Source organism: Penicillium oxalicum, chromosome III (assembly GCF_001723175.1).
Source record: "Penicillium oxalicum strain HP7-1 chromosome III, whole genome shotgun sequence".
In the NCBI taxonomy this organism is placed as follows: Eukaryota; Fungi; Ascomycota; class Eurotiomycetes; order Eurotiales; family Aspergillaceae; genus Penicillium; species Penicillium oxalicum.
The window spans coordinates 3,848,172-3,868,011 of record NC_064652.1 but is presented as its reverse complement, the minus strand read 5'-3'; the positions used below and the strand labels follow the sequence as shown (position 1 = coordinate 3,868,011).

The 19,840-nt window shown below is 49.4% G+C and overlaps 6 protein-coding genes across 6 annotated transcripts; 2 read left to right on the top strand and 4 right to left on the bottom strand.

Annotated features, from left to right (window-relative positions):
• Nucleotides 1-388: 388 nt before the first annotated feature.
• POX_c04734 (NADP-dependent alcohol dehydrogenase 7) lies at nucleotides 389-1,542 on the bottom strand (the record flags this gene model as incomplete). Its single annotated transcript, XM_050113596.1, has 2 exons — nucleotides 389-1,294; nucleotides 1,366-1,542. The coding sequence occupies 2 exons, from the start codon at nucleotides 1,540-1,542 to the stop codon at nucleotides 389-391; spliced, it is 1,083 nt and encodes a 360-aa protein (XP_049971152.1).
• Nucleotides 1,543-1,922: 380 nt separating this feature from the next.
• Nucleotides 1,923-2,135, bottom strand: POX_c04733 (uncharacterized protein; the record flags this gene model as incomplete). The annotated part of the gene is made up of 1 exon (XM_050113595.1): nucleotides 1,923-2,135. The coding sequence occupies one exon, from the start codon at nucleotides 2,133-2,135 to the stop codon at nucleotides 1,923-1,925; it is 213 nt and encodes a 70-aa protein (XP_049971151.1).
• A 5,596-nt stretch (nucleotides 2,136-7,731) lies between these two features.
• Nucleotides 7,732-10,087, top strand: POX_c04732 (Acid alpha-amylase; the record flags this gene model as incomplete). Its single annotated transcript, XM_050113594.1, has 8 exons — nucleotides 7,732-8,004; nucleotides 8,066-8,181; nucleotides 8,234-8,342; nucleotides 8,402-8,630; nucleotides 8,693-8,855; nucleotides 8,904-9,050; nucleotides 9,106-9,346; nucleotides 9,428-10,087. 8 exons carry the CDS (start codon nucleotides 7,732-7,734, stop codon nucleotides 10,085-10,087), a joined length of 1,938 nt encoding a protein of 645 aa, XP_049971150.1.
• Nucleotides 10,088-10,267: 180 nt separating this feature from the next.
• POX_c04731 (putative secreted lipase) lies at nucleotides 10,268-11,968 on the bottom strand (the record flags this gene model as incomplete). The annotated part of the gene is made up of 1 exon (XM_050113593.1): nucleotides 10,268-11,968. The coding sequence occupies one exon, from the start codon at nucleotides 11,966-11,968 to the stop codon at nucleotides 10,268-10,270; it is 1,701 nt and encodes a 566-aa protein (XP_049971149.1).
• A 2,474-nt stretch (nucleotides 11,969-14,442) lies between these two features.
• On the bottom strand, nucleotides 14,443-15,681 carry POX_c04730 (uncharacterized protein; the record flags this gene model as incomplete). The annotated part of the gene is made up of 4 exons (XM_050113592.1): nucleotides 14,443-14,827; nucleotides 14,894-14,902; nucleotides 14,968-15,449; nucleotides 15,508-15,681. The coding sequence occupies 4 exons, from the start codon at nucleotides 15,679-15,681 to the stop codon at nucleotides 14,443-14,445; spliced, it is 1,050 nt and encodes a 349-aa protein (XP_049971148.1).
• Nucleotides 15,682-16,983: 1,302 nt separating this feature from the next.
• POX_c04729 (uncharacterized protein) lies at nucleotides 16,984-18,813 on the top strand (the record flags this gene model as incomplete). The annotated part of the gene is made up of 6 exons (XM_050113591.1): nucleotides 16,984-17,194; nucleotides 17,247-17,332; nucleotides 17,396-18,157; nucleotides 18,229-18,330; nucleotides 18,400-18,528; nucleotides 18,592-18,813. The coding sequence occupies 6 exons, from the start codon at nucleotides 16,984-16,986 to the stop codon at nucleotides 18,811-18,813; spliced, it is 1,512 nt and encodes a 503-aa protein (XP_049971147.1).
• Between the last annotated feature and the right edge of the window lie 1,027 nt (nucleotides 18,814-19,840).

Genomic DNA, 19,840 nt, shown 5'->3' with positions numbered 1-19,840 from the left:
AGGAATCTTGGTCTATCATCTGTCGCTAAAAAGGGAAAAGAGACGGAACCTGGAAAGATTTCCGGCCTCGATAAACTTTACGGAACAAGATGTCGCTGCCAGACCATCGACGCACTATTACCCCTGCAGACCACAACCAATCAAGGTTCGGGTCGGCGGCATCATTGGAAATTCAATATTGTAACAACAGGAAAAGCCAGATTTATCCCAAAACGGTGCGATTGTGACGAGATAGGAAATCACATGAAGGAGCTACATATGTGGCAACAATAATGTAGTAAAAGTATGTCATTGTTGACGGTCTATTTACATATCATATAGTACAATCATAGCTTCATCGAAACTCTCTCATGCCAGCATCTGAAGAGTTGCGTCTAGTGCTTCACATTTACTGGTCGTTGACCAAAACGTAACGGAAGCGAGCATTACCAGCGTCCATGTCCTGGATGGCCTGGTTAGCATCCTTCATGGGACGCTCCTCAACCCAGGGCTTGACCTTCTTGGAAGCGGCCAGGTCGAGCATCTCGCGGATCTCATCGGGGCTACCGATCAGGGAGCCACCGATCTTGATACCCTTCACGATCAGGGCGAAAGCGGGCAGCTCGAAGGGACCGTCCTCGGGAGCACCCAGCTGGACAAAGGTGCCACGGGGGCGGAGAAGCTGGCAGTAGCCCATCAGGGGCATCTTGGAAGAGGAGGCCGTGGAAATGATCAGATCCAGGGAGTTGGCGTTCTTCTTCACCCAATCCTCGTCCTCGCCGGTAGCAATGTAAGCGTCGGCACCCAGCTTGAGGGCATCCTCCTTCTTGTCAGACTTGCGGGAAATGGCGACAACATGGTCAGCGCCGAGCGCCTTGGCGAAGAGGATACCGAAGTGACCCAGACCACCCACGCCGACAATGCCAACCTTCTTGCCGGGACCGCAACCGTTTTGGCGGAGGGGAGAGTAGGTGGTGATACCACCACAGAGCATCGGCGCCGCCTCAGCGGAGGGAATAGCATCGGGGATCTTAATCACAAAGTGAGAGGGCGAGCGGTTGTACAGAGAGTATCCACCGTAGGACTTGCCGCCGTTGGCGTAGGTTCCGTTGTATGTACCAACCATGCGGTTGCAGTGCTGCTCGAGACCATTGGCACAAGCTTCACAATCACCGTCGACGTTCTGGCAGGCGCCGCTCTGGGCACCGACACCGACGCGGTCGCCGACTTTGATGTTTCCTTCGGCCTGGGAGCCCACGCGAACAGCGATTCCGACGATTTCGTGACCAACACAGCAAGGGTAGTTGGTAGGTCCCTGAAACGGCGTCTTAGCAATGTGACCCAGGAGGGGAAACATCAATTCTGGTGAAATGGGATGGAACATACCCAACCGCTGCGGAGAGTGTGCATGTCAGAGCCGCAAATGCCGCAGTGAGTGACCTTGATATCGACATCGGTCTCCTCCCAGGGCTTGGGCTCAAACTGCTGCCAGACCATGTTGCCTTGGGCGGCCTCCTTGTTGAGGCCCATCCATCCTTCAAACTTATACTCGGTAGAACCCATTTTGAACGGTGTATGGGAAAGCAATGTAATTGATTTCGTTGATACGTGGTCAGTGAACTTGGCGGGGGTACAGTCCACACTTAATATAGTTTGGAGAAGAAAATAATAGAACCGTCTGAGCCGGGCTGCGTCATCAGTCGCATAGTATCAACGGACTTTGTTTTTGCCATAACTCCATTTCACAGTAACGCGCTGGGTCATTGATCCTGAAGCTGGGCCGTCAAAGATACCGCCGGCGTCCATGTTTCAACGCGTTTCTCCGAAACCAAGTTGCCAGTCACAGTCTCTGCTCGCTCCTATGGCCTCATTGGATCCACCGACTCCATCCACGGAGGCCTGTCATCAACGGCGTTAATCGCATCTGTCTCTATGTCCGCGATCTACGGGTCCAAATGGTGGTTGGTGGCAACCAGCGAGCCGAACCAGGTCATGAAGAACGCGCTTGAGAATCCTGCCTTGGGCCCAGCCATGCCGTTCTCGCCAATGAAGCCGGCTAATCTGGGCCCGACGTGGGCGATAAAAGTTTTTGAGTTCTCACCGCTGTCGTCATTTGTCAGGGAATAACCCCAAGCCGCTAATTGCCTCAGGCCCATACTACAGCCGGATTTGTGCACCGGTCCCACTTCGGCCCGAAAATATTTACAGAACAGCATTGAACGAGAAGATTTGCATCCTCTGGCGTCCATGAATACAATTCAGTGAACAGTCGGGGCTATCGGTACGAAAGACCGAGCATGCGTATCTTGTACTCCACATGCATGTTGGCTGACTGGAGCGGCGTGAGAGTTTCAAGTTGGCTCAGACATGCCCATACAAGCCGACTATCCGAGAAGAAGCTGGCTCGCGGGGAGCGGGATGCCCGGAGAATATGAGCACGCTAAAAAAAAAAAAGTGATCCGCACAACGGCAATGCTGGATTCTTCCATCCGCGTCGACGCAGGTTCCTTCGACCAGCATCGACGCAACTGGTTACCTGGCAACCCATGATGACCCTGATTTCAAATCGTCCCGATCTCCGATCGTCCACAGAGTGAAGTCTCCGATTCGGTAATTGACGTCCAGGAGCGAATTATGGGCGCTGGTGCAGGGTCCAATGCAAATTTGAATCGCTAGGTGGCCCAGCGGTCGCAGGTAAGGTGTATGAGATGTCGAACAACTTATCGCTTGTCAACCTCGGTAGGCTATTAGATCGAACACTGCAACGGCGTAGATGAGACATAGCGAGCGAAAGCTTTTGTTCCCTTACGGTTAATATTTCGGACAGCTCATCGCTGGCCAGCAGGTACTTGAAACTTTATTGACTTTGAAAGACATCCCCATATCTTGTAGGCTTTTGACAGCGGTCTCCTGGGTATCATTGGCGGACGAAAATGAGAACTTTTTCTTATAAGGATTTCCGGCAGCAATATGGAGTAGAGCAAAAAATGACTGGGAGTACTCACACTGCTCAATCACGTCTATTAGGTGCTTAAAGTAGCACGCCTGTGCTGCACAGTCCATAAGAATTCATGGAAAACTGTCGCCTACGTTATTATGGTCTTCGTTCGTTGCTTTTCTGGTACTACGTGGCGGATTCAGCTCGTTAATAGTCCTCCCTTAATTCACATTTAAGAAACTTGAAACGTGGCTCGGACACGGAGTGTGCATTTCGGAAGGATCACATGATCATCTCATCGGTCATTCTATGGATGCGGCCGGGCCGTTGGGTGCTGCTCTCACTGCTTAAGTGTCGGAACATAAGTACCTCCACTCCGGACCCCCTCGCCGTCCGAGTGGCACTTCACAGGCACCTGCTGTTGCAGAGCTTTATGTGCCAAGAACATTGTATCTATGATACTGGACAGCTCTCTATTGTTAGGTGGAATTCTATCTAACGAATACTGGCAACCCAGGGGTTGATGACGGGTTTTTGCGGGACTTCAACTCAAAAATGTGCTCGCGCATAACAGCCAGCCTGTGTGATATGCAAATGCTAGCAAACATGACAAAGATGGCAAACACGCGTATTCCTGGTTTTCAACATCACAAGTTCCTCATATGATCTGAAGCAAGCCAATTCACGAAGCAAAACAGCCACCCTGTTGCTTTTGCCCGATGAAGCCAAAAAGTGCCTAAGATAAGTGCGACAACCCCTTCGAAACAGAATGGAATATGACGACCTTTGATATAAACAGAGTCTCATCTTCCAATGCGGATGACCCTTCCAGGCCACCCCGCCGCTGTGTACGTAGCGGCCCTAGAGATTTATTGTTGTTTTTGTGGTGGGTCTTTGCTTGATGTCTTCACCAGCAGGTAGGTGTTTTCTAAGTGACTCTTTGGCTTAGAGATATAAACTAGTTTTTCTTATCACGGCTAGTCAAGGTCGGGACAAAAGGCTTTGGTTGGTGGGAATACCCATTTAATGGGGCTCACAACTATCAAGAGAAACTTGGTGACATCCCTCTGAGAAGTGATCGAATACCCTTCCCGGGAGAAGACGCAGAAGTTTCAATGGGAGCCATGAGTTCAAGAATTTTCGTGAAGCGTCCGACGTGCGACTCGAGTTTGAGAGACGCAATGTGCACTTAACACGTGCTCCGCTTCTTTCGAGTTTGCGAAGATGGAGTGTGCCTATCTGTGTAGCTTTCACACAGCAGATGTTATCTACGAAACTGGTTTAATATGTCCCCTTCAAATTTTGGGTTGCTAACAAGTCAAGTCCGTCTTGTCTGAACATTGGAATATCGCACTTATGAGTTTTTATGCGTTTGTCCCCGTCAAAAACAGTATCATTGTGCAGCATCTCATATTCCAAGCGCTTATACTCCCTTTTGGTTTATGGAGATCATTATTTTGTCTGACTAAATGCACCTTGAGACTTCTTCTAGTGATGACCTCATCTAAGTCAGTTAAAATTTAATTTATTGTATTTACATCTCGTAGATGGGTCGCTAAGGACGTTTGATGATGGCCTGTGCGTTTTTGTTTTTCCCTCTCCTGCCGATCATGCACGCAGATCGGCATCGAGAAGCCTAGCTGGGCTTTACTATTTGGAAAGAGAATTTGGGCTGTCAATATCTACATCTTCCAACCCCACCTGCATTCTCTTTATTCCATATTCATCCCAGAAAACTGTTCCTAACATAGTCGCCAAGCCTCCCATCAAGCGACTACTAATATACTTACTCGGACTGATATCACGGCTCATTTTGCGTACCTAGCAATTCTGCACAACCTTGCTTCCAGATTTTCGTCGCTCTTCCACGGAAGAGACTGTGCGGAAATCGCCGGTGACACGCTCTTGAAAGAATGAGTATTGCCACGATATATTTCAAATTTCTTCAATAGACTGGATTATTAAATAGAAGAAACCGTGGCTACGGGTTGGAAGGCGCGAAGCTTTAAAACGGAGGATGCGCTTATTGCAGCGAGATGCCGACACCGGAGGTTGCAAACCAATAAGTCAGTCTCACTTACTACTTCGAACATCTTTTGAGTAATCAATCCCATCAATTAATATATCACACCTTTCTGCGAAACTGTAAGAGACCTACCCCCTGCGCATTTTGAATATTGACCTCGATCCCACTACATGCCATCATCCCATCTTGAATATCAGAAAGCTGGATTTGTGGGTTGACTTTGAGGTTGGAGTAATGGAGAGGTTTTCCAATACCGCATGGAACGAATCGCCACCGTCTCAAGTCTCGGCCACTGATGTGCTCACACTCGAGTAGATCGGTGTGGGGAACATCGCCGGCGTCCGTAGTCTTTCATTGAGCGGATTCGGCAGGCTTTAAGCCTTGCTGCTCGGCTTTCACAGGTGAGTTTTCGGATTGGGATCTCCGGATGCGTTTCAAACGTGTACGCAACAGCCCAAGACTTCACCATCATTAGCCTCAAGGCTGTTGCAGCTCTCGTAGTAGGCGAAATTAAAACTCCTCGTGTAAAGTAACATCGATTAGCGGATAAACCAACAGCGAAGACGAAATACTTCGGGATGCTCTGGGTATGCTTGTTCTGAGGAACATCTCAATTCGGTATCAAATTACTCTCACACGCCACGCCCGCAAGGCTGGGTCACTGGGTATAGGCGTGAGTTTGGGCTGAAAAACAGTGTCATCACAAGATTCGACCAGAACATTTTTCTTCGTCAACAGGGAGAGAACAGAGAGTGGAAAAAAGAGTAACCGCCAGTCATCAAAGATGAGCAATTCTTGTAGCCCGCTTTGTTGGCTTTCTTCAGGATGTGCTTCTTTCATGTGGAATTAACTGTCTGAGAGCAGTCCAATTTTCGACAAGAGCGGACTGAGCATACGGATCGTCCTCAGAGGGTTCCTTTCCCTTCTACTGGCGACCTTGAAAATGACAAAATGGAGACCATCGGACGTGGATCTTGGCCATCTTCCTCGACATCGTTTCGACAACGGAACAGACCTCGCGGCTGACTTTCCTTTTTTTTTTTCCCGCTTGTGCCGGAACTACGTAGATCCAACAATAAGCAGCATGCAATACTACACTACATGCACACATCACCCTGGAGTCTCGGATATCAATCGACCGATGGTTTTGTATGTACGTCGTCGTCACCAACGCCAGTATGAGCCCGGAAACAATAATCCTTTCTTCGGTAGGCGCTATTCAGGGCGCCTTTTACCCCGCCATCGTTGCTGGGTTTTCCATGAGATTCGGGCGTTACCCCAAATGTTAAGCATCGAAATCCCCACCTTTGACCGTCGTGCATGGATTCTCGACACCATCGTCAGAGGTTGACCCGGTCTTGATCTTGTACTGGTTCTGCAACTCCGTTGAAGCCCCGCAAAATTCCCGTCCCCTGTCCCGCTTTTTATCGTCTTTGGTGTCGACCTGGTCGATCCGACAAAGACTCTGGGAAAAGCCACAAATCAGGCACCCCTTCCATCTCTATCCCTGGAAGCAGTCAGCTTCTCGGCAGTACGGAAGATAATTTTCTGCGGCAACCCGAGCTCTGCATATGCAGAATGACCTGACTGCTCTTCAGTCATTTGCTTCTTTGGTGGCTTCCAAAGCTTCCACGCGTTCCAAATGCTAGCGCACCCCGAAACTCAAAGCGCCAACAGCCGACATTCGACATGAGAAAATGTGGAGCCGTGCAGAAGTGGGCATCCATTTTCCCCCGCACTCGCTCCGGAGCATCTGCTTCTTTCGGCCTAGGCGTTCGCTCCAGCGCAGATTCGATCAAGTGATCGTCTCATGTTGCAGACTTTGACGGAGATTGGGCCCGAAGAAAGGTCAATGTTACCCTTGAGAATTGGTAGATGTCGGACCAACCCATAAGGAACCAAGATATGTGTGTGATCAAAGGAAGCGTGAGAGCATGAGGTGTTGTGCTAAGGCCTCCTTTGACCGCCTTCATGGCCCGTATCCATTGTTCAGTTAGTGATGAATTATGACTCTCCTTTGACATTATCCAACCAAGACACAAAACTCGGGTAGCATCGCGGTGGCAGATCTGAAACCTTCTATCCGTGAATTGTAGAGCACTGCTACCAGTGAAAGCGATATGTCCAAGATTGAGGTGTTTGCAGCCTCTGGGGGTCTCGTCCGACATCACTGTCACAGGCACTTGCATCGCTTGGCCAGCCGCACCAGATCCACAATTCTGCATACTGCTGCAGGTCGCCCCTTGCGAGTCATTCAAGTGCGAAAAAATCGAGGTCGCTGAGACCGTTCTTGATGATGCCACTCGATGAGCTGTGCTGCTTGGTCGGGGGCTATCCTTGATCGCGAAGGAAGACCGTTGCAGTAGCCGCATCCAGTCATGATGTTCACTAGCCCAGCACGGTGTCGACATCCACATCATCCTCGGTAGAGCAGTCGACGCTTGGATCTATCTCGGGTGAGAAAAAGTGCTCTAAAAATCTTGAAATAATTCTCCGTGCGATCGGGCAACCGGCCATGAATGCACTTGATTGGTTACATTTTCCGATAGGCAGTCTTTACCAGGCGAAAGTTCTTGCTCGTGAAGATCTGAATCTGCAGAAGACGCCATGGGGAAAATTCTAGTCCGCGCCGTAAGGGGTGGCTTGCATCTCTGTGGGGAACCCCTGTGCATCCTTATCCCCGGACTGCCCTCGCGTATATAACTTCAAGCCCGTCGCACCGTGTGGTATCATCAGGAGGCATTTTCAACGGCTATCTTATGACTCTCAGCTGTCATACAACGCCAACATGAAATTCCTTGGACTAGCTGCTTTGTTTCTTGCCCAGACCGTGGCGGGTCTGACGGCTGCCCAATGGCGCAGCCAATCGATCTACTTCCTCATGACTGATCGGTTTGGTCGAACCGACAACTCCGTGACTGCTTCATGCAACACAAATGACCGAGTGAGTTTCTCCCCTCTTTTCGCGTCGGGAGGCGGTCCAGAACTTTCGTCGTCTGTGATACTGATTGTATTCTCCAAGGTATACTGTGGTGGAACTTGGCAAGGCATTATCAATCAAGTGAGATGCATCCACAGCCCATGGATGAGGTAAATAACCTAGGTTCTGATGTGACTTCAAGTTGGATTACATCCAAGGAATGGGATTTACTGCGATTTGGATCACTCCAGTCACAGAGCAGCTTCCTCAAGATACTGGGGACGGTGAGGCATACCACGGATATTGGCAACAGGAAATGTACATGCACCTTCCAACTTCACCCCAAATCCTCTCTGACAAGGTGATACAGATATAATGTCAACAACAACTACGGCACTGCTGCCGATCTCAAGGCTCTTTCGCAAGCCCTTCACAGTCGTGGAATGTACCTTATGGTTGACGTTGTCGCGAACCACATGGTGATTTAGCTCTCTCTACGGGTGAAAACGAGGAAGCTTCTAACTTTCTCGGTCTCTAGGGCTACGCGGGGGCTGGAAACACCGTCGACTACAGTGTCTTCAAGCCATTCAGCTCCTCTTCGTACTTTCACCCGTATTGCCTGATCAGCGATTACTCAAATCAGACAAATGTCGAGGACTGTTGGCTTGGGGACACCACTGTCTCACTCCCCGATCTTGATACCACTCTTTCTTCCGTGCAGACGATCTGGTATAATTGGGTCAGTGACCTAGTTTCAAACTATTCCAGTGAGTGCCACCTGCAAAGAGGCCGTGAATTCATTCAGCAAAGCCTGACGTTATGTAACTAGTCGACGGTCTTCGGATCGATACTGTCAAGCACGTTCAAAAGTCATTCTGGCCTGGCTATCAGAGTGCTGCTGGTGTCTACTGTGTTGGGGAGGTCTTCAGTGGTGATCCGGCTTACACCTGCCCTTATCAAAACTACCTTGATGGAGTTTTGAATTATCCAATGTAAGCCGCCTCCCATCAATTCGCTGGATACAATCTGACCAGACGCAGCTATTACCAATTACTTGGCGCATTCAAATCAACAAGTGGAAGCATCAGCAGCCTTTACAACATGATCAACTCTGTTGCGTCCGACTGTGCGGACCCAACCCTGCTTGGTAACTTTATTGAAAACCATGACAACCCACGCTTTGCTTCGTAAGTTTGGATTTTTGCCTTACGTGTCTGAACTGAGCTCACCCGCAAAATGAAGGTACACAAGCGACTACTCGCAAGCGAAAAATGTCATCTCGTTCATTTTCTTGTCCGATGGGATCCCGATCGTCTATGCTGGACAGGAACAGCACTACAGTGGCGGTAACGACCCTGCTAATCGTGAAGCGACTTGGCTTTCCGGATACTCAAAGAACGCTCAACTGTACCAACACATTGCTTCGACAAACAAAATCCGCAGTCTTGCGATATCGAAGGATGCCAATTACATCACTTCCAAGGTGTGTGAATCGAGTGCCATTTTCCTTTTCTTGCAAAGAATAAAATGAAAGGGCTGGACAAAGCTAATTTGGCGGACACAGAACAATGCTTTCTACACTGACAGTAACACAATCGCCATGAAGAAGGGATCCTCCGGATCGCAGGTCGTGACTGTTCTCTCAAACCGTGGCTCGTCAGGTAGCTCGTACACTTTGAGTCTCAGCGGCAGCGGCTATGCGGCTGGCACCAAACTGGTGGAAATGTACACCTGCACCGCTGTTACCGTTGATTCGAATGGCAACATCGCAGTTTCCATGACCTCTGGGCTGCCTCGAGTGTTTATGCTGGCCTCCTCTGGATGCTCTCTTTGCAGTTCAGCGTGCTCCGCAACTGCAACCACGCTCAAGACTACGACCGCTACGGCGACCAGCTGCACCCAAGCCACCGCTCTGCCTGTTCTGTTTAAAGATACAGTGACCACTTCTTACGGTCAGAGCGTCTATCTCGCCGGCTCGATCAGTCAACTCGGTAGCTGGAACGCCGCTAATGCCGTTGCGTTGTCCGCTGATAAGTACACATCATCCAATCCGTTATGGTATGCAACTGTGACGCTGCCCGTGGGAACTTCGTTCCAGTACAAGTTCATCAAAAAGACGAGCAGCTCTGGCTCAGTCACTTGGGAAAGCGACCCCAACCGGTCGTACACAGTCCCCACCGGGTGCGTAGGCTCTACGGCCACTGTTACTGCTACTTGGAGGTAGAGATTGGGTCCGAGATTGCTTATCTTTTTTTTTTACTTATTTTTCTTGATACGATGTCATGGTAGCAAAATTCATTTCCGTTTTCTCCAAGTCATCTCATCGTCGATCGTGACATCCACAAGACGAGGTCATATTTAGCCATGTCATCTGCCGCTCGTCAAAACCAGTAAATGATACACTTCAAATATGGAAAGACGCCACATTATTCAAAATAAACTCAAACGTGTCCTGGCGGAAGCTATCAGGCAGAAGAGCACCGCGATTGTTGAAGAAGTTCATCAACATCTGTTTATCAGCCCACTGGGGCCAATTCATGAAGCCCGCCGCCCTCGAATTGGGATCCAAATCATAGACAAAGGACAGATAGTACGAATGAAAAGACCTGGAGGCGTAATTTGGCAGGATGCCGTAGAAAACCTGAAGGATATCAGAACCATGGAAGGTTCCCAAGATGGGTGTTCCGTAGTCGTACGACGACAGGTATGACCAGACGGGAACGTCGGGTTTTGCCTCACGTGCAAGCGTCAAGAATGCCCGTCGAGTGATGGTGAAAGTCAGGTCACCTAGTATGGCTGCGAGACGCTTGTACTGAGGATACCAGTTGTTCAAGATACCGGTGCGGAATGGTGACCCATCCGTTGTAACGTCGGGATAGGTAGCCACCAGTTCCTGCAGCTGGGCTCGCGAAGCATCTTTGAAGAAAAGTTTTTTCAGATAATCCACCACTTGGTCAGTCGTTGTGATGTTGGCTTGGAAAAGGGCAAAGATGGTCCCCTCGTCTTCCTGATCGCCAATGATAAATGGGACGGACGCGTACTTTCCATTCGCGATCAGCACTTCGGGAGAGTCTGTGAGCGCGCTTCCATCTGGTCGAGGCAAGTACGATAAAGCGACGGAGTTGTATGAGAGAATTCCTGGAACTGAATTTGCAGCATTCAAAAATGCAGTGTAGTCCAGTTTGCGCAAGCACGCCAATGTATCCGTGGCACCAGAGCAGTCGGCTGACTTGACCACTGTATCGTAGACGGCCTGGCCTTTGACGCCATCCACTCGGTCAGCGGGGACAATACTACCAGAGTTCATGATGGCACCTCGGAACAGAGGCTTGCCATTGTAGGTGTGATCGCCGTCGTAAAGAGCCATCTGATCCAGGACGGAGATTGATCCTGCAGATTCGCCCCAGATTGTCACTTTACTTGGATCTCCACCAAATGCCTCGATGTTGTCTGCAACCCACTGCAGAGCAAGACGCTGGTCGAGAAGACCCAGGTTCGCAGATCCATCTTTCAGAATCTCTGCGCCGGGCATGAAGCCGAATCCACCCACCCGATAATTGATGGCAACGAAGACGACAGGCATCTTCAACTGCATGGATGCAGCGACGAGACTCGTTCCGTCATACATGGCACTTGATCCAAGCTCAAAACCACCACCATAGATCCATACCAAAACCGGCAGATTAGCGCCGGCCTTGAGCCCAGCGGGCCGCTGTATACTGACGGTGAGGCAGTCCTCGCCAGCATTAGTAATATGTTGAAAGAGTGGGATGTTGGCCAATTCGCCAATGACCGAAACAGGGAGATCGCTCTGATCAGTCGAGAGGAAGAATTGAGGGCAGGCTTTGGCTGGACTGGTAGCCGTGATCACACCCAGAGCAGCCTGAATCGGCTGTGGGGGTCTCAGACGAAGCTGACCAGTTGGCGGTTTTGCAAAGGGAATTCCATTGAAGCTTTCCACGCCCAGGAGGCCGGTTTTACCGATGACTGTCGCCTGTGGCTGTGAAATGATCACTGTAGGCGCTCCGACTCGCTTCACGTTTCCAGGCGCTGCGAGGACAGCAGGCAGTGCGAGGAGAAGAGCGAACTTCCAATTGATCATCATTTTGAAAGTCGTGTCTCAAGACCAAGCTTATGTCTTCAGTGAGCAGTGGACCGTGTGCTCCTCTCGAGAAGGGTGAAAAAGTGCTTGATCTCTGGAGGAGCACTTCCAAGGCTTCAATACATCCTTATAAGCACAGGCACTATTAAAGTACAAGAATCGTCAGCCCACCAAGCAGAACGAAGACATGTGGTTCCTCGGTTGAAGCTGAGACACAAAAGTGAATAGCAGTCGAGTTTTGTCTTGGTTTGCAGATCCCCGCCCTGCGACAGCAAGGGCTCGGCCAAGAAACATTCCGATCTCGAATAGGAATCTCCGCCGCCTTCCAAGGTCATGCGATGTCGTAGGCGACGATCTCTCTTCAGAGTCCCAGTGAATGAAGAAGCTTTCCCCACAAGGATCGAACTTGTCAGGGACATTGATTGGGTGCACCCCTCCTACTTCAAGTCTTCCCCAAGAACAGACCTGACAAGGGCGCATATTCACCATGTAACGCCCGACTCCGAGCAGCCACAATCACCGTTCGTGCACTGACATTCGGGAAGAAGGAAGGTTTCTCAACCCCATCTGCTGACTCTGAAAACAAGGCAGTCAGTGCTGAAAATGCAGACGGCGTATCAGAACGTACCCTTCACCCGGTGAATTATGCAGCATCTGCGCCATGACACCACGGTGCAGACAGGAACGGCGGGGGAGAAAACGCGGGGAAACGATCCACGCGGGTTCGGAAAGACTAAAAATGGCGGGGAGGAAGCCCATTGTGGATTATTGACTCACTTGCATTGCCGCATCTTTCCGGCACGAGTCAGTCCTGAAGAAAACACTGAATCGTCTTGGGGGGAACTTGGCGTTTAAGTCGTATGTGGACGGGAGAATAATTTTGCATAATCTTGTTAAATGTTTTCTGCACTCCCACTTTGTGGTGTTCGCCCCGAATCAACCTCGGATCTATGGATTTGACTGGGTTGGCATATTATCTGCATGACAGTTTGACCTGACATTGACATCGAAGACATTCTCTCGATTTTTGCATTAGGCCACGATCACACCCACAAGATACATAATTAACTGGCATCCCCGATCGACAATATTCGCACGCGAGAAAGTAACTGGGTTTGGACCGTGTAGCTGTATCTCTCTCTCTCTACGTAACTAAAAGGCAATGAGATGACCCCTCCTTCGTACCTATGTGGTATTACAGAGTCAAAATAGGGCAGAATAGAACACAACGTTCGCGGTTGAAGACAATTATCTTGCTTTTCTCGTTACTCTGCGCATCTCTAACATGCCCTGTCATTCTTTGGGCTTCCTCTCTGTGGTAGTAGAACACCTGGAGGCCTTTTCAATGTGCCCATACGAAACTTGAGCCGTAGAATTTTTGGATTACGGCTGTGCGCGATGTGTCAATCTCAATTTGTTCTCCGATTCAACTTTCGTATTCGGCACGAGATTGAATCCTTTTAGTCTGCTTGGAGAGAGCTATAGCTCTATACAAGGGACGTGGCCGCACTCAAATGTGTTTTGTGTTGAAAAATCATCGGAAAATTTCCTCCTCAGGCCTCTTTTCACGTGACCACATGCCGTCGACGCGTTCATGGAGCCTCGGCCTGACGGGCTCAAGAATGCACGTCCCTTGCACTGTCTGATTCAGGACATACACAAGACATCTCGGCTGTAATTGGCTACCTTTCTCTCCTTCTCCATACTTCCTTTTCTAGGCGATTCGCCAGGTCTTGCATAATCACGTAATATGCGTTCGTAGGTATGCTGCTCTCGGTTGATTGAATTTCTTGAACCAACCGAAGCCATGAATACTCATCATGAAATCTACGATCTTTCAAGTTTTCCTGGTCTCCTACGATCTGTTTCTTTACTGTATCGACAAAAGTGACGGAATTTCATTCAATTCTATGGTATCCCAATTTGATCAGATATCACGGCTTTCTCCGCAAATCCAGCGCCGAGCGCTAAGCTAGTTCGGAGCTTATCAACAAACGTTGGAACTTTTTGATAATCGCATGAGGAAAAAAGGCTCTTATAGATTTGATGCTTGATCCTTGTAGAGATGAGATGCCCTTCGGGCTCAGGAGAAATCATAATATTCTCCATATCTCTGACCACAATTCACGCCAGTTCCACTCGCTTCAGTCTGGATCAGGAAGTTCCGGGGTGCTATTGCTTTCAAAATCCGGATCACGGCAATATTCGGGGATTTTCAGACGATTTTACAAGGAATATGATACTGTCGCCAGCTGTAACAGGTCTTTTTCAGAGCACAGATGTTTAGATTGAAGGTTCGCAACAACAATAAATTAAACAAAAGAACATGCATTCTCACTCCATGCTTTCATATGATGCCGAAGGCCAAGGGTATATACTTCCAGAACAAAAAACGCCGTCATAAACATGCCAAAGCGGCGGGATCTCCTCGCGGCGTCCTATGGCTTCATTTCGAAGAGAACACCAAAGACATTGACCTATTCACGCACATCCACTCTCACGGTATCGGTGACGCGAATTTTTTGGTGATTTTCTTGATCCCAAAGAGCCTCCTGGCTTGCGCTCCTGTCGCCATCAATCTCCGTCATGTGCTCGTACGTATTATGACCATGGAAGACCCGGTTCTTCTTGCGGGAAACCGATTCGAGACTGACTGGTTCGGAACCGTTCGAGTAGCTGGCATTTTTGGACCGGTTCTCCTTTAAGAATCCAAATATTGCCCGGAGAGCGGGGAGGGACAGGGCGATGATGGCAGCGCTGATCTCAGCACATGTCCATGCAATCACAGGGGAGAAGTACCAGGTGGCGTCATCGGGGTGCTGCACGGAGACGATCATGGCAATTAATCGAAGGACAGATGCACTAGAAAGTTTGATATGTCAGCATGAGATTGAGATTTGGCATCGATGGAAGGAAAATAGTACGTACACCACAGCACTAGAAGACAATGATAAGTTAGCAACTATCACGAAATGAGTGATCAACTTCTTTCTCAGACTCACAAGACACCGAAGCAGAGAACGAGTAGCAATGCCAATTTTCGGGCCGTCTTCGCCTGAAGTCCCATGACAATCTTCACGGGCAAAATGAGAATCAGAGAGTCGCAGGCAATCGTAAGCGCACCCGTGGAAATAAAGACCGCCTTGGATCCCATGCATTTTCCGTCGACTTCGTTCCAGAGAGCGGCGAGTGGGATGCATTGCAGAGCAATGATCAGGGTCTGTGCAATATACACGGCGGTAATGAAGGCGAACGAGAGTCGAAGATACAAAATGAACTGCGGCATGGGGTTGAGTCGAGCGTAAAAGGCCAGGCCTGAAACCCGACAGAGCCACAGGTTGAACATGTAGACTACCTGCGTCGTGACGAGCCATTTGTACATCTTCACAAGCTCTGTTGGCTGACTGAGAAGTGCCTGGAGATGTTTCCCTGAGCCGTACCGGAGAATCATCATGCAGAGACCCATTGTTGCCCAGCTTGTGAGCTTGCCGGAGACTTAGCTTTCGATTGATCTTGCGAGAAGTGCTTGGAGGAGGACTTACTTGCGCGAGCAGAATGAAGAAATCGTCCCATCCCAGTTCCCGAATGAGAAACTTGCGAACATAAAGTCGAACCATGACCACGATAAAGGAAAGAGTCGTAACGACAACGATGCCGATCAAGGCTGGTTGCCTACGATCTTCTGCCAGGTAAGCAGCCGTCACATCCGCTGGCATCGATATTATTCTAGTGAAAAAAATCCTGTCTTGATGATTGACCGCAGCAACAGCATATTTCGGCGGGTTCGATATAAGTAGCGAAAATGATCCATGGTGACCAACGTCGCTCCAGTGCTGAAGATTCTCGTCCCACAAGTGCGGGCCGTGGCCGTTGACCTGTCATGTTGGGTCCGGCTGGCGGAGGGCCGGCGACGATCGCAATCCGTAGCTCAAAAGTGCTATTTCTCATCCGGTCACTCTGCATGTGACGCTAACTTGACAGGAGGGAGTTAATATGGGGCAAGGGATCTTTGGCCACACTAACGACGACTTTTGTTCTCCTCATGGCCCCCTAAAGGATTCTGTCTCCATCCAATCGAAAGGCCCCTGAAGGTTCTCTCCAACAGACATAGTCTCCTCTCTCCTGACCACGATTGTCCACTCTGGCAAACGTAGCGACCAACGTGAGCCTTGAACATCCGTCTCCACTGTTACAAAGATACTATTGTGTTCTCACGAGCTTTGCGTCGAAGCTAGACAGAAAGTGACCTGTCACGAGTAACAAAGTACCTTCGACAGACCCGTGAATCAGGTTTTTGTTTTCTTTTCTCAGCTAATTATGCGATCAGTCGCTCGCCTGCTTGAGAAATTACCTGCAACTCTCAACATCTAATCAGAGCCTAGTCTCTCATCGAGGCGCTTTTTGTTGACGAGTTCGTTCAGCCCAACGCATGGTCGCTCAGGTCAATCGTATCGCTGGTCATATTGGGTGCAGGTCGTGTTTCAGCCAGTCCTCGAGAACCCAGCATCTTTCCACAGTGTGCGAAAGAGAGAAAAAAGCAAGCAAACAGAGTCCACAACAATCTCTTAACGCTAATGATGGTCTAGCCCATCCCCCCCCCCCCAAGATGGACCAGTACTTTTGCAGCCGCAAAATTCTCCGTCAACCAGCAGCCCGTGGGAGCCGGCGTGGACCCCACTTGGTGGATGATGGCGAGTGAAGATCAACGCCAACTGGTTTCAATCCGACGCCAGAGCCATCTCACTCCAATTTAACTCTCTATGATGCTGGTGTGTAATGAGGAGGGGGGGAAGAAGAGATGGTCTTTTCTTCATGGAGGGCTCTAAGCCAGTTATGTTTAGGCCTCGAACGTTTGTTCTATGGCCTCCCCCCCCCTCCCCTCATTTGGCCCCCTCATTTCTTAAGTGACAGCTCTCAATCAATTACTCATGAGATCCCTCCAGGATTCTCCTCTCTCCCTGCCAAGTGAATATCCATACTCGACACATCCATCCGACAGACCAACACTGACAATCAACATGAATCGCGTAGCCTTGAACTGGGGTGCTACGGATCTTGCAGCCCTGGTGGCTCTGCTCATTGTGATGCGTGTGCTATACAGAAAGTACGCAACGGCAATCAGAGACGTGCCAGGTCCATTTTGGGCGTCATTCTCCAGTTTGTGGCGCGTGTATCGTACGTGCAAGGGTCGTCTGGAGCGTGACATCTTCGATTTACACCGCAAACATGGTACGATGCCTCCATCTTTGCGAATTGATCCATCAACTCATCACCGAAGCAGGCTATTTTGTTCGGATTGCAGACAACGACGTGAGCATATCTCACCCCGATGCGGTGAAACAGCTCCTCCAAGCCAACCTGGAAAAGGTACGTAGACGGAGGGGAGGATGTCTAGACTCCACCGCAAATCCCGACGTTAATGATCTGCAGGGTTCATTCTATTCTATTTTCAGTCTCCCCGACTATCGCTTCGTTAATCAGATGTCGGAGCTGAATCCCGTCCGCCACATTCAGAAGAGACGCAGTCTGGCGGCAGGGTTTTCTCTCTCCAACATCACAAAGGCCGAGCCGTACATAGACAGCGTGCTGAGTCTTTTAAAAAAACAGTTTGACGGGCTCAGCAAGACTGGAGCCCCTGTCGAATTCCAGAACTGGTTCAGCTACTATGCTTTTGATGTGCTCGGCGAGGTCACCTTTTCCAAGTCATTTGGCTTTGTTGAATCAGGCACTGATATCCGAAATGCAATCGCAAACACGGGGGCACTGGTCTACTACATTGCCGTAATGGGCCATTACATCTGGTTCCACAACCTCACTCTCGGCAATCCCCTCTTCAGCTGGCTTGGCCTCCAGCCAAACTCCCACATTTTCGATACGTGTCTGATGGCAGTGGACAATCGGAAGAAGAATCCCGAGGTTCGCCATGACATGATGCAGCGGTGGCTCGACACTCGGGCAAGCTACCCAGATCGCCTATCTGAGCGGGACGTCTTTGCCGCCGCCGTCGCCAACATCGGAGCTGGGGCTGAGACTGTCAGTACAGCCGCGCAAACCGTCATATACGAGCTACTTCGAAATCCATCACTTCTCAAGCGAGCGCAGAGTGAAATTGATGAAGCCCAATCTCGAGGAGAGCTCTCGTCGTTGATTCAATACAGTGAGGCATCAAGATTGCCTTTTCTGCAGGCCTGCGTATGTTCGATCAAAGAGCTTCCGCTGGCAATTCTTTGACTGAGATTGACTCTCGGCTAACAAACTCCTAGCTGAAAGAGGCATATCGGACGCATCCCGGTGTTTCTCATAACCTTCCCCGTGTGTCACCAAAAGGTGGACTGACCATTGCTGGACGATATTTCCCTGAAGGCGTAAGCATCCCTTTCTCTGTAAACCGAGTATGATTCAAAACATTTCAGTGTTCTGATTCAGTACACTAGGTGGTCCTGAGTGTCAACACATGGGTTATACACCATGATCGCGAAATCTTCGGACCCGATGCCGACGTCTACAATCCGGACCGATGGCTCACCGGGGACACCAAAATGATGGACTCGTTCTTGATTCATGTGAGCAACAAGAAGAAACATTGTCAGAATCTTGGAGTTTTCATTCACTGACATGCCACACAGTGGGGCGCGGGGTACAACAAATGCCCTGGGCATAACCTTGCCCAGTTTGAACTTCTGAAGGTTCTCGCAACGGTGTTGAGAGACTATGAAGTTGAACTACTGAATCCACACACCGAGTGGAAATTTGAAACCCGTTTTCTTGCTGTTCCTTACGGATGGCCGTGCAGAATTCGTCGTCGCCAGGTGGCGAGCCAGCTCACTCCACATGTGCAGACTCTTTAAAATGATTCACTCTTTGTGAGTCACTGTGACGCCGCTGCGAATTTATACGAAAGTTGGCGTGGATCTCCATGACCTGCCCGGCCCTGATAAAGACTGGCAAACAAATTCGCAAATAGTTGGTTGATTTGTGGCATGTGGGAGGGATGGATTGGCAAATTGAATACTAATTCCAGGCCATGTAACGAGAAATATTTCATGTTTTCTGGGACTGCATCTGCCGGTCGAGGAGATTCAAACTGCTCAAGGGTGCAACCCGCCTAATTGTACGCATGTCTCAAATAATGAGTATGAGTTATGCCTTTTGCTCAAGCTTTCTGCTGGCCAGACGAATTTGTATATGCCAAGGAGCTTGAGTCAAGTGAACTTCTTGGCATTCTCTGTAATTTTCAATCAAAACTCTAGCTTCAGCGTCACCGAGCAAGATTGGCATATCTTTACAAAGAAAGGTAAGGAAGCTTTCTGTCTTTTATTCAGAGACTATGGAAACATGGCAGAATCATTTATATCGCTTGACCACTTACTAAATAAATGTATGACCACCATCATCTCAAGGTATAAAGACGGCTGACTCCCTAAATAGTTTGAGAAATCAATGATATGACTTTTTATGGTTGCAATGACGGGAGGAAGCTTGTGGTTTATCTTCACGACCGAGAAGCCCACGAACGGACCAACAGCTATCTAACCACGTCACGTTAGAAATTACTGGCAGTAACCAGACTTCTTCGAGGGCCCGCAAATATTTCAATCTCAATTTGAGGCTGATTCTAGGATCAGGGTTAGTACCAAACGATGACCACTTCACAATATCTCTCCCTAAACTTCCTCTTGAACTGAGTAGCGTGCGTTCATGACCGACATATAAGACTCGTTGTCGCTGCCCTTCCAACTGCCGTTGCAAAGCAGGTTGGCCAGGAAAATCTCAAGTATCTTGCCAAAACTCTCAGAATCGTTTGCAATCGACTCTTTCCAGCCACTTTCGAAGGTGAAGTGAGCGCATCCATCAACTTACTGTCCATGATATCTG